At 42.1% G+C, this 13,862-nt stretch overlaps 1 protein-coding gene across 12 annotated transcripts in view; it reads left to right on the plus strand.

Moving 5' to 3' along the window:
• Window positions 1-13,862, plus strand: part of LOC134357816 (RNA-binding motif, single-stranded-interacting protein 3) — a 1,318,209-nt gene that overhangs the window by 617,276 nt on the left and 687,071 nt on the right. For 2 of the 12 annotated variants that reach the window (XM_063069507.1, XM_063069508.1), the window contains exon 1: window positions 7,941-8,430. The exons of 9 other annotated variants lie outside the window; for them this stretch is intronic. In XM_063069507.1, the coding sequence (XP_062925577.1) occupies window positions 8,356-8,430 (75 nt within the window). In that variant the 5' untranslated portion in view covers window positions 7,941-8,355. Of the gene's footprint in view, window positions 1-7,940; window positions 8,431-9,102; window positions 9,721-13,862 lie in introns of those variants that run through there. One more of the 12 variants, XM_063069504.1, reaches the window with a different exon arrangement.

The raw sequence follows: 13,862 nt of genomic DNA on the forward strand, positions 1-13,862 counted from the left end.
CTGTCTTCTCATTTCTGGGCATTGTCTGCTGCACAGTCCAATAAAACACTGAAAATGTTAGCTTTCATGAATATGAAAAGCCTGCAGAAAGTGGTGGATACTGCTCAGACCATCATAGGCAATGTCCTCCCCACCATTGACCACGTCTACACCGAGCACTGCCACAAGGAAGAAGCATCCGTCATCAAGGACCCTCGTCATCCATGCTCTCTTCTTGTTACTACCTTCAGGAAAGTGGTACAGGAGCCTTTGGCCCCACACCACTAGGTTCAAGAACAGTTATTACCCTACACCATCAGGCTCCTGAACTGGTGCGAATAACTCCATTCACCTCAGCAATGATCTGACCCCACAACCTATTGACTATTGACCAGGGGTCCCCAACCTTTTCTATGCCATGGACTGACTGACTGACTGAGGCCGCCGTTGGTCAAAGTTGACTGTGGATATTACATTCTGGTGCCTGGATACGCAAGCCTGGGCAGTACGATAAGGAGAGCAGCTGTTGCCCATGTAGCAAGTTCCCCCTCTCCATGCATCTGATGAACCCAAAGGAACGGCAGAGATCGATACAGTTTGGTACCAGCAGCATCGCAGGAGTTGCCAGTCAGCATTGAACTCAACATAGGACTGCCTTAGGGACTCCAGCTCTGGATTTTTTTCTTGGGGTTTTCTCCCAAAGTCTTCCTCATAAGCAGGTAGAGCCGCAAGGCAGGGGAGGTTTGAGATCAGAGTTTTCCTTCTCCTTCATGAACTGCCAACCAAGGCTGATGAGCCCCATCTGCCTGAAGCAACTGGCTTCAAGGCACCAGCAACCTCCCTTTGCCCCTTCTCTTGTCGGAAGAAACGGTTCCGCTGGGCTTAGTAGCTAAGCCACACATGGCCAGGAGCTAAACTTGGGTGTCAGAGGCAATTTGAGTCACACGCCATTGGGAGCATCTAATAGGCAGTGGGAGCTTGTCCCCATTACCACTCCTGGCTGTAACAGCCTTAAAGAACCTTATGCCATAGACCCCTACCATTAATTGAGGGGACTATGGACTCAGGTTAGGAACCCCTGCTATAGACATTACAAAGGACTCTACAACTCAGTTTTATTTATTTACTTTTAAAAATTATTTGCACAAGTTTTCATCTTTTGCGTATCAATAGTATTTCTTGATTGTTCTGTAAAAGCCTGCATTTTGAAAATAAGTCTCAGGGCAGTGTATGGTGACATATACATACTTTGATAATGAATATCCTTTGATCTTTAAATACGTGGTAAGATCCATCTCAGGTTTTCTTTGCAGTGCACGCAACCAATCTGAGCTGATTGACTAGAGAGATGATGGAAGCAAGATACTTGCTTTGTTTTCATATACAGAGTTGCTGCTACTTTGTGCTTTTTCCTCCCCTCCCCGCCCCCCCACACCTTCTTGCACTGACTTTTCATCTATTTTTCCAGTCCTGATGAAGGGTCTCGGCCCAAAACATCGCCTGTTTATTCATTTCCATAGACACTGCCTGACCTGTTGAGTTCCTCCAGCGTTTTGTGTGTTTTGTCTTGGATTTCCAGCATTTGTACGTTTTCTTGTGTTTGTGTGTAACAGCGAAGCTCGATGGAGATCTTGTCTCTGATGTTTGTGCCTTGTTTGCTAGATGCTGAAAAGTGTCTGCAGGTGCCCCATGTCTATATTTCTCTGTCATAAAGTCTATACTTTCTTAGAATTTCTGTATTTATGCTTTGTGCCCTCCTTTATGTCAGTCTGTCAATCGCTATCCAGGTCATGCCATCTTCTCACAAGTACTGTCACACAGGAAGTATAGAAACCTGAAGTCCCACAGCACCAGATTCATGAACAGCTACTTCCCTTCAAACATTTGATTCTTAAACAATTGGTAAAACCTTCATCACTACAGTTTAGCAACACTATGGTCACGGTTTATTCCTCTCCATGGATGCTGCCTGACCTGCTGAGTTCCTCAGTATTTCGTGTGTTAGTATGATCACTGATTGCATTGTACTAAAAATGTTTTATCATTCTAATTGTATTCTTTCTTGTAAAACATGTATAATTTATATTTAATTCATGTTCCTCTTGTGGCTGTTGCTTGTATGATGCTATGAGAACCCTACAGAAAATCCCGGCAATTCTGGACAATGTTTCTCACCACCTTGGCTGAACAGAGGAGCACATTTATTAATATACTAAGAGAACCGCGCTGCTCCAAAGAGTGCTATCTGAGGTCATTCTTACCTTTGGCCATTAGGCTGTTAATAAATCCACTTATAGCCGGGGAAATGATGAATCCCCCATTATATTGTTTGAGGTAAGTTATTATTTAATCTTTTTTACTTCTTGTCTAATATTTGTATATCTGTACACATGTAATGCTATTGTAACACTGTAATTTCCTTTGGGATCAAAAAGGTGATCTGTCTTTATATCTACGCAAACATGAGAAAATCTGCAGATGCTGGAAATTCAAGCAACACACACAAAATGCTGGTGGAATGCAGCAGGCCAGGCAGCATCTATAGGAAGAAGTGCAGTCAACGTTTCTGGTCGAGACCCTTCGTCAGGACTAATGGAAAAAAGAGATAGTAAGAGATTTGAAAGTGGGAGGGGGAGGGGGAGACCCGAAATGATAGGAGAAGACAGGAGGGGGAGGGATGAAGCCAAGATCTGGGAAGTTGATTGGCAAAAGGGATACAAGGCTGGAGAAGGGGGAGTATCATGGGACAGAAGGCCTTGGAAGAAAGAAAGGGGGAGGGGAGCACCAGAGGAAGATGGAGAACAGGCAGGGAGTTATTGTGAGAGGGAAAGAGAAAAAATAAATAATAAATAATAAATTAGGGATGGGGTAAGAAGGGGAGGAGATGGATTAAATCAATGTTCATGCCATCAGGTTGGAGGCTACCCAGACGGAATATAAGGTTTTGTTCCTCCAACCTAAGTGTGGCTTCATCTCGACAGTAGAAGAGGCCATGGATTGACATATCGGAATGAGAATGGGACGTGGAATTAAAATGTGTGGCCACTGGGCGATCCTGCTTCCTCTGGCGGACAGAGCGTAGGTGTTCAGCAAAGCAGTCTCCCAATCTGCATCGGGTCTCATCAATATATAGAAGGCCACACCGGGACTACTGGATACAGTATATCACCCCAGCAGACTCACAGGTGAAGTGTCGCCTTACCTGGAAGGACTGTCTGGGGCCCTGAATGGTGGTGAGGGAGGAAGTGTAAGGCCATGTGTAGCACTTGTTCCGCTTACAAGGATAAGTGCCGGGAGGGAGATTGGTGGGAAGGGATGGGGTAACGAATGGACAAGGGAGTCGCGTAGGGAGCGATCCCTGTGGAAAGCGGGGCGGGGGGGGAGGGAAAGATGTGCTTGGTGGTAGGATCCCGTTGTAGGTGGCGGAAGTTACGGAGAATTATATGTTGGACACGAAGGCTGGTGGGGTGGTAGGTGAGGACAAGAGGAACCCTATCCCTTGTGGGGTGGCGGGAGGATGGGGTGAGAGCATTTGAGGGCAAAGTTGATGGTGGAGGAAGGGAAGCCCCTTTCTTTAAAAAAGGAGGACATCTCCTTCATTCTGGAATGAAAAGCCTCATTCTGAGAGCAGATGCGGCGGAGACAGAGGAATTTGGAGAAGGGGATAGCATTTTTACAAGTAACAGGTTGGGAAGAGGAATAGTCTAGGTAGCTGTGAGAGTCCGTGGGCTTATAGTAGACATCAGTAGATAAGCTGTCTCCAGAGATGGAGACAGAGAGATCAAGGAAGGGGAGGGAGGTGTCGGAAATGGACCAGGTAAATTTTAGGGCAGGGTGGAAGTTGGAGGCAAAGTTGATGAAGTCAACAAGCTCAGCATGCGTGCAGGAAGCAGCGCCAATGCAGTCGTCGATGTAGCGAAGGAAAAATGGGGGACAGATACCAATATAGGCTTGGAACATGGACTGTTCCACAAAGCCAACAAAAAAGCAGGCATAGCTGGGACCCATACGGGTGCCCATGGCTACACCTTTAGTTTGGGGGAAGTGGGAGGAGCCAAAGGAGAAATTATTAAGAGTAAGGACTAATTCCGCTAGACGGAGGAGAGTGGTGGTAGAGGGGAACTGGTTGGGTCTGGAATCCAAAAAGAAATGGAGAGCTTTGAGACCTTCCTGGTGGGGGATGGAGGTATATAGGGACTGGACATCCATGGTGAAAATAAGACGATGGGGGCCAGGGAACTTGAAATTATTGAAAAACTCCAGAGCGTGAGAAGTGTCACAAACATAGGTGGGAAGGGATTGAACAAGGGGGGATAAAACAATGTCGAGGTATGCAGAAATTAGTTCGGTGGGGCAAGAGCAAGCTGAAACAATGGTTCTACCTGGACAGGCAGGTTTGTGGATCTTGGGTAGGAGGTAGAAACGGGAAGTGCGGGGTGTGGGAACTATGAGGTTGGTTCCCGTTTCTACCTCCTACCCAAGATCCACAAACCTGCCTGTCCAGGTAGACCCATTGATTCAGCTTGCTCCTGCCCCACCGAACCATTTCTGCATACCTCGACATTGTGTTATCCCCCCTTGTTCAATCCCTTCCCACCTATGTTCGTGACACTTCTCAGGCTCTGGATTTTTTCAATAATTTCAAGTTCCCTGGCCCCCATCATCTTTATTTTCACCATGGATGTCCAGTCCCTATATACCTCCATCCCCCACCTGGATTATTTTTATTCTCTCTCTGTCCCTCTCACAATAACTCCTTGCCTGTTCTCCATCTTCCTCTGGTGCTCCCCTCCCCCTTTCTTTCTTCCAAGGCCTTCCGTCCCATGATACTCCCCCTTCTCCAGCCTTGTATCCCTTTTGCCAATCAACTTCCCAGATTTTGGCTTCATCCCTCCCCCTCCTGTCTTCTCCTATCATTTTGGGTCTCCCCCCCCTCCCACTTTCAAATCTCTTACCGTCTCTTTTTTCCATCAGTCCTGACGGAGGGTCTCAACCCGGCACGTCGACTGTACTTCTTCCTATAGATACTGCCTGGCCTGCTGCGTTCCACCAGCATTTTGTGTGTGTTGCTATCTTTATATCCATCTATCTATCTATCTTGTGCAAATGACAATAAACTCAACTTTGACTTATGCAATCAGGAAAGTCTAAAACTTACCTGGCACCAGACTAGTGATCATCATCTTAGATTTAAGATGTTAGAACTGCCATGTCAGTACCAAGGAGTGGAATCTAGAGAAGTAATGACAACATCTGCACAGGGGAGGCTTCATACACGTCCATTTGTATGTGGGCTTTCGCTGGGGAAGGGCTGTTTCACGGAGTGTTCAGATGTCTTAGCAAACTGTTTGCTGCCACCCAGCACACATGTGCACCCTGTCTGAAAGCTCTGCCACCTCCAACCCCCCCACCCCACCCCATACTCCCCCACTCACAAACACCCTCTCATCCTTCACTGGTCACTATTCATTTTTTATTGCAGTCGTTTCACATGTTTATACCTTTTTTTGTAAAAGTGCAAGTAACATTATATTGACTGACACAAACGTGCACCTCACACTGTATGTCAACTTGACAATCTCCAGGCCATACCATTCAGGGACTTGTGCAAATTTTAATTTGTGACTGTATGTGCTGGGTCATAACTATATGTGCTGTGATTATACACTTGTGTGTGTTTTCCATCTTGGCTACAGAGGAACAATATTTTGCTTTGCTGTATACATGTATATTGTTAAATGACAATAAATTTCAACTTGAACTAGAACTTGGTTTGTTGACAACTATCTGCATGTTGTAATCCAGTGTTTAAATTATATTCACAAAACATTTTAGATGGAGCAATTTGGGAAATCAGATTTACTTTCTTGATTCATACATCAAAGTTGCTGGTGAACGCAGCAGGCCAGACAGCATCTATAGGAAGAGGCGCAGTCGACGTTTCAGGCCGAGACCCTTCGTCACGAAGGGTCTCGGCCTGAAACGTCGACTGCGCCTCTTCCTATAGATGCTGCCTGGCCTGCTGCGTTCACCAGCAACTTTGATGTATGTTGCTTGAATTTCCAGCATCTGCAGAATTCCTGTTGTTTACTTTCTTGATCCTTGTTACAGACAATTGTTTTGCAACCTGTTTTGATGGGTACTGGCCTTTAATACTCAGATAGTTAATCTAAATTTGCTTTCAAATTCCTTGCATTTTTCCCCCAAATGTTTATTCCATTTTCAAAATTATGGAACAGAACCCAATAAGACTGATCATTAAAATTTTAAAAAATCTGCAGATGCTGGAAATCTGAAATATAAACAGAAAAAGCTGGAATCATGCAGATCAGGCAGAAATAGAAAAAGAGTTATGTTTTGGGTTTTTCAAAGTTCAGAGTAAATTTATTACCAAAGTTCAAATACATCACCCTGGGATTAATTTTCTTGTAAGCATTCAGAGTAGAATGAAGAAATAAAATAGAATCAGTGAAAAACTATACACAAAGACTGACAAAAAACAATGTGCAAAAGAAGGGAAATTGTGCAAATACAAAAAAACCAAATAATTATAATAAAAAAGTAAGTAAATAAATAATACTGAGAACATGAGTTGTAGAATCCTTGAAAGTGAGTCTGTAGGTTGTGGAATCAGTTCAGTGTTGAGATGAGTGAAGTTATCCACACTGGTTCAGGAGTCTGAGAGTTGAAGGACAATAACAATTCCGACATAACTGTTGCTGGATATCTACTATTTAGACAACTCTTTTTTTTGTTGTTTTTTTTCAGCCTGATGCTGCAAAATGATTTAAATCAACACACATCAAATGTTTTGTGGTTTCATTATACACTTTTTAAAGAAATATTGAGAAAATTGCAAGTTTTCAGATCGTGCATGTTACATTCAGATGACCCAGTGACAATTCCTTTTGATGGGATTCACATTCCCCTTTAAGCTCAAATTCTACCTATTGCATGACAGTAAAAATAATCACTTTTTACCCAGCCATACATGTGCTCTGTTTTAATTAAATTGCCACAACATACATTTAAAATTCAGTAAATCAGAATCAAAGGAGATTCTGCAAATGCTGGAAATCCAGAGCAACACACGCGTTGTGCTGGAGGAACTCAGCAGGTCAGGCAGCATCCATGGAGGGGAATGAGCAGTCGACGTTTAGGTCCGAGATTCTTCATCTTGACCTGAAGTCTCAGACCTCCAGTTTCAAGAAGTTCGTTCCCTTCAAGCATTCAGTTCCTGACCCAATCGGCAAACCCTGCATCACTACAGTTCAGCAATACTATGGCCACTGTTTATTCCTCTCCATGGATGCTGCCTGACCTGCTGAGATCCTCAGCATTTTGAGTGTGTTGTTTTAAATTCAGCAGTATCGACTGTAAATCGGAAACATCAGATTTCTCCTCAACTTTTTAAAAGGTAAGTTCTCCAGTGTTCAGATCACCGCCTTCACTCAATATGTGGCCCGTCTGCGCTTTGTTTTCACATTTTCACCATTTTCCTGGTGAAACAGAATAAAGCTGGAAAAGTCACGAGAAGCGCAGGAAACTTCATTTTTAAACACAACTTAATTCAAAGTAACACCATTTTGCCGACCCTGTAATTGGCCGGAGGTCTTTTTCATCCACAAAAGGTGAAACTTTTTGCGAGGGCCGTCGGATTTAGTACTTCATTATTTTAGTTATGATTGGCCTTATTGTAAAAGTACTTAGCATTCAAGTGAGATGGCAGAATGAATTGGACTCCTGCCTGCATCAGTCTGAATGCAGGCTATTTCTTGGAGGAAACACTGCAGCCTTCTGGACTGCGTCTGTCTCTCGAGGGAGAGGCTGCCGAAGTCCCACCCACCAGCGAGAAGGAGAAGGAGGAGGAGGAGGAGGAGGAGGAGGAGGAGGGGTGGAGGGGGGTGGGGGTTGAATGAAAGACAAGACAAGCCCTAAACACCATGTCACTCCGTGAAGGAGATATCAGCAACAAGGCTGGAAAGCTGGTGGAAGCACGGAAGGTTTAGGAGGAAGCCGGGACTGCAGTGATTTTCAGCCCGCTCTCTTATCTTCCTCATCTTTCAAAGTAATTGGAGTTGCTGAGGGCAGTATCAACTGACATTTTTGGCATTCACACTTTGATCAAATAGCGAGGATTGTATACCTTTTTTTTTAAATAGAGGAAGGACAAGCACCGGCAGAACTCCCGGATCCAAAGGAGAAAAAAAAACCTTTCAGCTGTATTTAAACTGGCAAACAGCAGAAGGCAGAGGAGTCCCGAAAGCCTCATCAGTCACTGACACTGTCAGGAATAGTGGTTTAAGAGGAAGAAGGGCCTGGGGCACTACACGCTGTCAGCGAGTTCCCTGCATCGGAGATAAAGATTCCATCTTCATGGGCAAACGCTTGGAACAGCAGCCAATGTACCCTCAGTACACCTATTATTACCCTCATTATCTCCACACAAAGGTACCGTATGCAAACAGTCTGCCTGCGTCTGTATGTGTCTCTCTTTTGCTCTGTTTGTACATATATATTTATGTACTTATTGAATGATGAATGCCAAGCCAACTACAGAGGACCGTGAATTATGTTCCGTTTTTCCCCTCTCCTGAACAGAGTGTCCTGCAGGCAAACTATTAGACGAAATAGGTACTTGAAAGAGAAAGCTCTGTTATTATAGATTGCCTGTTTATAGGATTAGCACTTTTTAAATGAAGCTAACTGAAACCTTTTAATGGCCCTTTTTATGAAAGCTAGAGAGATCTAATTTTATAAATTTGCTCTGCTCTTTATTGAAGTACAGTTGATTCTCCGGGTGACATGTCATTTACCTGTTAGTTGAACTGCCGAGAAGGCCTACGCGCTTTGCTTTTCTTTCCCTCTGCTACAAATTTGACCGCAGCTGGTGACACTTTGATTTGGTTTATAATTTTAATGCATTTACTTCCCTGTTGCCAGTGGCAACTCTTTTAGGCAGTGCATATTACATACCGCTTTTGGAAAGTCGGTCTGGCTTTGCTCACTGTACAATCCAGCTGGTTCCCCCCCCCCTTCTCTATTATACAGCATTTTACAAGGATTTCCACCCCCCCCCCTTCAAGGTCGATTTCCAGAGAATGTGATCTCCGCGAGTGCTCAGTCTACACCCTGTTGGCTGCTTTGGGTTGGTGCTGACTGTTAGTGTCTGCAGTCCTGTATTTAAAACAGGGATTAAAAAAAATATATATAGCTGTTAAACGTGAACCGTTTCAATCGCCTTTCTGAGTTCTACTCCCGTTTACCTCTTTTTTTTTAATATCAATATCTGAGAGCAGAGGAGATAGAAAACACGCATTAGAGTCCACAAAGTAACCAAGAACGCATGTTAACAGCGAAGAAGGAAAACATCTGGCTTTTATTAACTGGAGAGCTAGTCATCAGCTCCTGGGCCATTTTAATAATACCAGCGGAGGTCCTCGTTTCGTTGCAATAGTCTGCATTTGAGAGGCGACCTACCCGGCCATCTTCATGGGGATTGGGAGACTTCTTCTGACTTAAAAAAAAATACTACTTAATTAGCAACAACAAAAAATAGACTTTGCCATTATTTCTCCTATTGTTATGGCGAAGACCCTAATAGGTACATCGCAAATTTCAATCAACCTGCTGATGGCTGAATTCCAAGTTATTACGTTTTTAAATATTGTGGACAACTACCCCATTTCTTCTGGACATTTGTTAGGCCTCGATCAAATCTTCCTTTTGTACGCTACTTCGGTCAGTGTTGGTAAATACATAACGTTGTTCTTCGGCTCCTTTTGATTGAATGCTACTGACAAGCTAAAAACCTGAGAGAGCTGTAGTGCAGCACAGTTTAGACGGTATGGTTTGAATTGTAAGCAAGCCGGTTTGCAGAGCTCGATAATAATTTATAATGAAGAACATTGAGTATATCGTTTCACGTGTGTTAAAGGTGCACATTAGAAAATGCCTATCAATCGCTTATTTCTGTAACTGCTTTAGCAGTGTCCCATTGCCTGTGTGAATCTAAAACTATGATTCCATGAAATGATCATTGTCAAGAATTTTATTTTACTGTTGTGAACTATAGAAGCAACTTGAACATGAACCCCTGATTTTAAATGACTTGGGCAGTCTGTAAGATGTTATTAATTGAACCCACAAAGTATGTATCTACATGCAGGACCTATCACTCCTCACTGTGGCCTGTGTGCTGTTTATTGTACACAGTTTGAAGTTTGCTTATGTATTACAGGTAATTTTGTTATTGCTGAACTGAAAGAGGATTCCTCCTCCCCATTTCCAATGAACTGTGGCTTTACACACTGTAGGTCTGGACTTTTCCTGTTCCAGTTGTGTGATTCACCCTGGTATACTGTGGCAAAGCCAATGATACTTAGTGATTCAAAACAGAATTTAAATCCCCACCAAGTATGTGCTGCATTGTGATTTAATCTCCGGTGATGTATTCTGACATTGGCGTGCTGAAATTTATACAATTTACCTGCCATTAGTAATATCCATTCAATAATATCTGTATTTGCAAAGAGGGCATTTGGATTCAGCCATTTTGCAATGTGAACCAAATTCAAAACACTGTGGTCTGAACTGATGGGAATCTTAAGGAGACAGTCATGTTTCTTCTTGGAACCATGCTCATTCCTGCTAAGCAGAGGGGCTGTTTTCATATTTTTCAACTTGCACACATTATTCTAGAAAGAATTAGGCTATTGTGCCTTGCAACCTTGTGACATTTGTTAATGGCGTCTTGTTTATAGATATCCTGTAATGAAGCCAAATTCACAATCCTCTCACTTTATTATATTACTAAAATATGTCAATGTGCGAACTAATTCCACAATAAACCCAACATCCTAAAGCGGACATGGCTCCCGGCTCTTGATTTGGCCTTTAACGGAAATATTCCAACACATTCTTGTGGAGCTGTATACTGCTTCCTGTGTACTCTCCTGAGTATTGTTTTGGAGAACCTAAACGCAGACTGAAAAGTTATAGGATTGCAATTGTGGTGCCTGTTTTCATAAATTTTGTGTGTTTCAAAGTCAATTTATATTTAAAAAGTGTGTTGCACTATATTCTTGGAATTGCAGAAGATGAGGGTGTGCCCGAGGCCAGTGGTGAATTTGGGGAAAAATACCCCAAGTTGCACAGACTTTAGACCTCATTTTATTTTTGTTTATTGAAAGCCTCAATTTGCAAGATTCGAAAAGAGAATTGAGTGGATTACTTGATTGAGAAAATATACAGAACTTTTAAGAAAAAAATAACGTCACTTTTTTTTGTTTTTATCATAATTACACAGTTTGTCTTCTTTAGCACCTTGGTTGCTTGTCAGTCTTTGTAGTTTTTCATTGATTCTATTGTATTTCTTTGTTCTACTGTGAATGCCTGCAAGAATATGAATTTCAGAGTACTATATGGTGAAACATACATATTTTAATAATAAATTTACTTTGATCTCAAGTTTGCAGGCACTTGTATTTTGAGGTGAGATTAAAAGCAGGAATGCTGATAGAAATGCTGAGCATGTCAGAAAGATATATCTTCAACAAAGGAGCCAAACATCTATAATGTTACCATATCCAAGTATACTGTTGAATGTACTCTGTAACAGCAATATTTTGCATTTCAATTGAATACGATCTGGTCTTTAAGCCTGTGTTCTTGAAAGTGTTAAACCCATACTAACAACCTTTGGTAACGTCTACAAGTTCATTGGCCTCTGGTGTGAAAGCAATCCATCACTATTCCCAGGATGAATCACAGCACTGTGCTCTTTTCCTCCAGATTTCCAAAGTTTGAAACCTTTACAAGGGGTATAGAAAGGATAAATGCAATCAGGCTTCTTTCACTGAGGTTGGATGCAGTTATAGTTACCTACCTACAAGAAAGATATCAATAAGATTGAAAGAGTGCAGAGAATATTTACAAGGACCTCAGGACCCGAATTATAGGGAATGGTAGAATAAAGTAAGACATTAGTGCCACTTATTCCGCTGTGGTTGACTGAGACTACAACAAGAGGTCACAGTTTAGGGTGAAAGATGAAATATTTAAGGGGAACATCATGGGGAATTTCTCCACACTTAGAGGGTGGTGAGAGTGTGGAAAGAGCTACCTGTGGAAGTGGGGGATGCGTTTTCAATTTCAGCACCTAAGAGAAATTTGAATAGGTACACGGATAAGAAGGTTATGCTCCAGGTGCACATGGGTCCAGGTGTATTTAAATAGTTCAGCATGGGCTAGATGGGTCGAAGAGCCTGCTTCTGTGCTGTAGTGTTCTATTACTCAATGACTTGCATTGCCCAGGGAAGCTAGAGTCTGACATTGAGAAGTTAGTGAATCAAGGCTGTATGTATTTAAAATTTGAAAGAAAGCACTTGTTGCCTGGTCACCCTGTCTGACAAAATATGTCAGCATATCACTGCTAGATATGATTGGGTTTGACAACCTAAGCCTTTTCAAAGCATAAAATCACTGGAGACTCCCTATTGTCTGCTCATTTCTCAGTCTGATTACTTGTTATCACATTTTCTGAATCCCCTTCTCTACCATCTGGTCTCACAGAAGGGTCTTGATGCAGGGATTCCAAACAGCAGCCAACCTGACAGGGCTGTGCTACCTTGTATTATTCAGATTGTGTTTAGTGCTGTGTGTAGAACTCGGGTCAGATGGAGGGAGCAATTCATCAAGCAAGCACAAATTTCAAACTGCCTTCTCTAGCCATCTGCAGCTTGGATTGAAGCCAGGGCTGGACAAGGCATAGAGATGCTCTCAAGCTATGTTCTGAATATCACCCATAAAATCTCAGCTCATTACTTCCTGTACTGATATTTCCAGATTCAAACCACTGTCAACTTTGGAAGGTCACTCACTCAGAACTTCTCAAACCGAAGGTTAGATATTAGAAAATACAATTAGTGTATTAATATACGTAGTAAAATTGATGATAAAGTAGAAATAAAAGGAAGTTTTATTCTCTCAAGCTCCTGTTTATAAAAAAAGGTGCAATGGAATGGCCAAAATGTGATCTATATATTTGTGTTTGACTTGGGTTTGCTAAGAAAAGAAAGATGCAAATCTTATTTTAATTTCACGTTTTAATCTACATTCAGAAAGCTAGTGAGTGTGAACAGTCTTAAGATGTGAAGGAATTTATACATGTGTACTCTTTCTTGCTGACAGTATATTTGCTGCAAGATTTACAACAGTCAATTAGTTAAGGTAACTAACTCCATAACAACAGCCTTTGGACTCATAACAAGCAGGACTGACCAAGATGAACCTAGATTATTTTTGATGTTAACTAGAGTGAGACATGATAATCCAGAAGGTCTGTTTAGAATCCCAAACTTGACGCTGTCGTTTAGGAACCTACCTTGTTGGTTAGTGGGATGGCCTTCAGATTACAATTGTAAATAGGAAAAGTTGGTGAAAAATTGCTTGATCTGGAATTTTTCCCAGAAATGAAGACAATTAATATGGAGTGGAGTTGGAAGTAAAAATGTATCATTAATCAAAGTTTCAGGAATGTATCCAGCCAAGTGACAGGCTAATAAGTTTTTTTCAGTGCTTTTTATGATAATGTTCGAAGTAAAATAAAATGGTGAGGATGTTGTTTTTGGGATAATATTATAAGACCGTAAGACATAGGAGCAGAATTAGACCAGCCAATCAAGGGTCTTTTCCATTCCATCATGACTGGTTTATTATCCCCCTCAACCCCATTCTCCTGCCTTCTCCCCATAACCTTTGACACCCTTACTAATCAAGAACTTATCAACCTCTGCTTTAAACATACCCAATGACTTGGACTCCACATTGGAGCCATAGATCTTTGGGTCTTGCCGTCAAATAAGCTTTTAATTAGATGGAGT

The sequence above is a fragment of the Mobula hypostoma genome, chromosome 17 (assembly GCF_963921235.1).
Source record: "Mobula hypostoma chromosome 17, sMobHyp1.1, whole genome shotgun sequence".
Lineage (NCBI taxonomy): Eukaryota > Metazoa > Chordata > Chondrichthyes > Myliobatiformes > Myliobatidae > Mobula > Mobula hypostoma.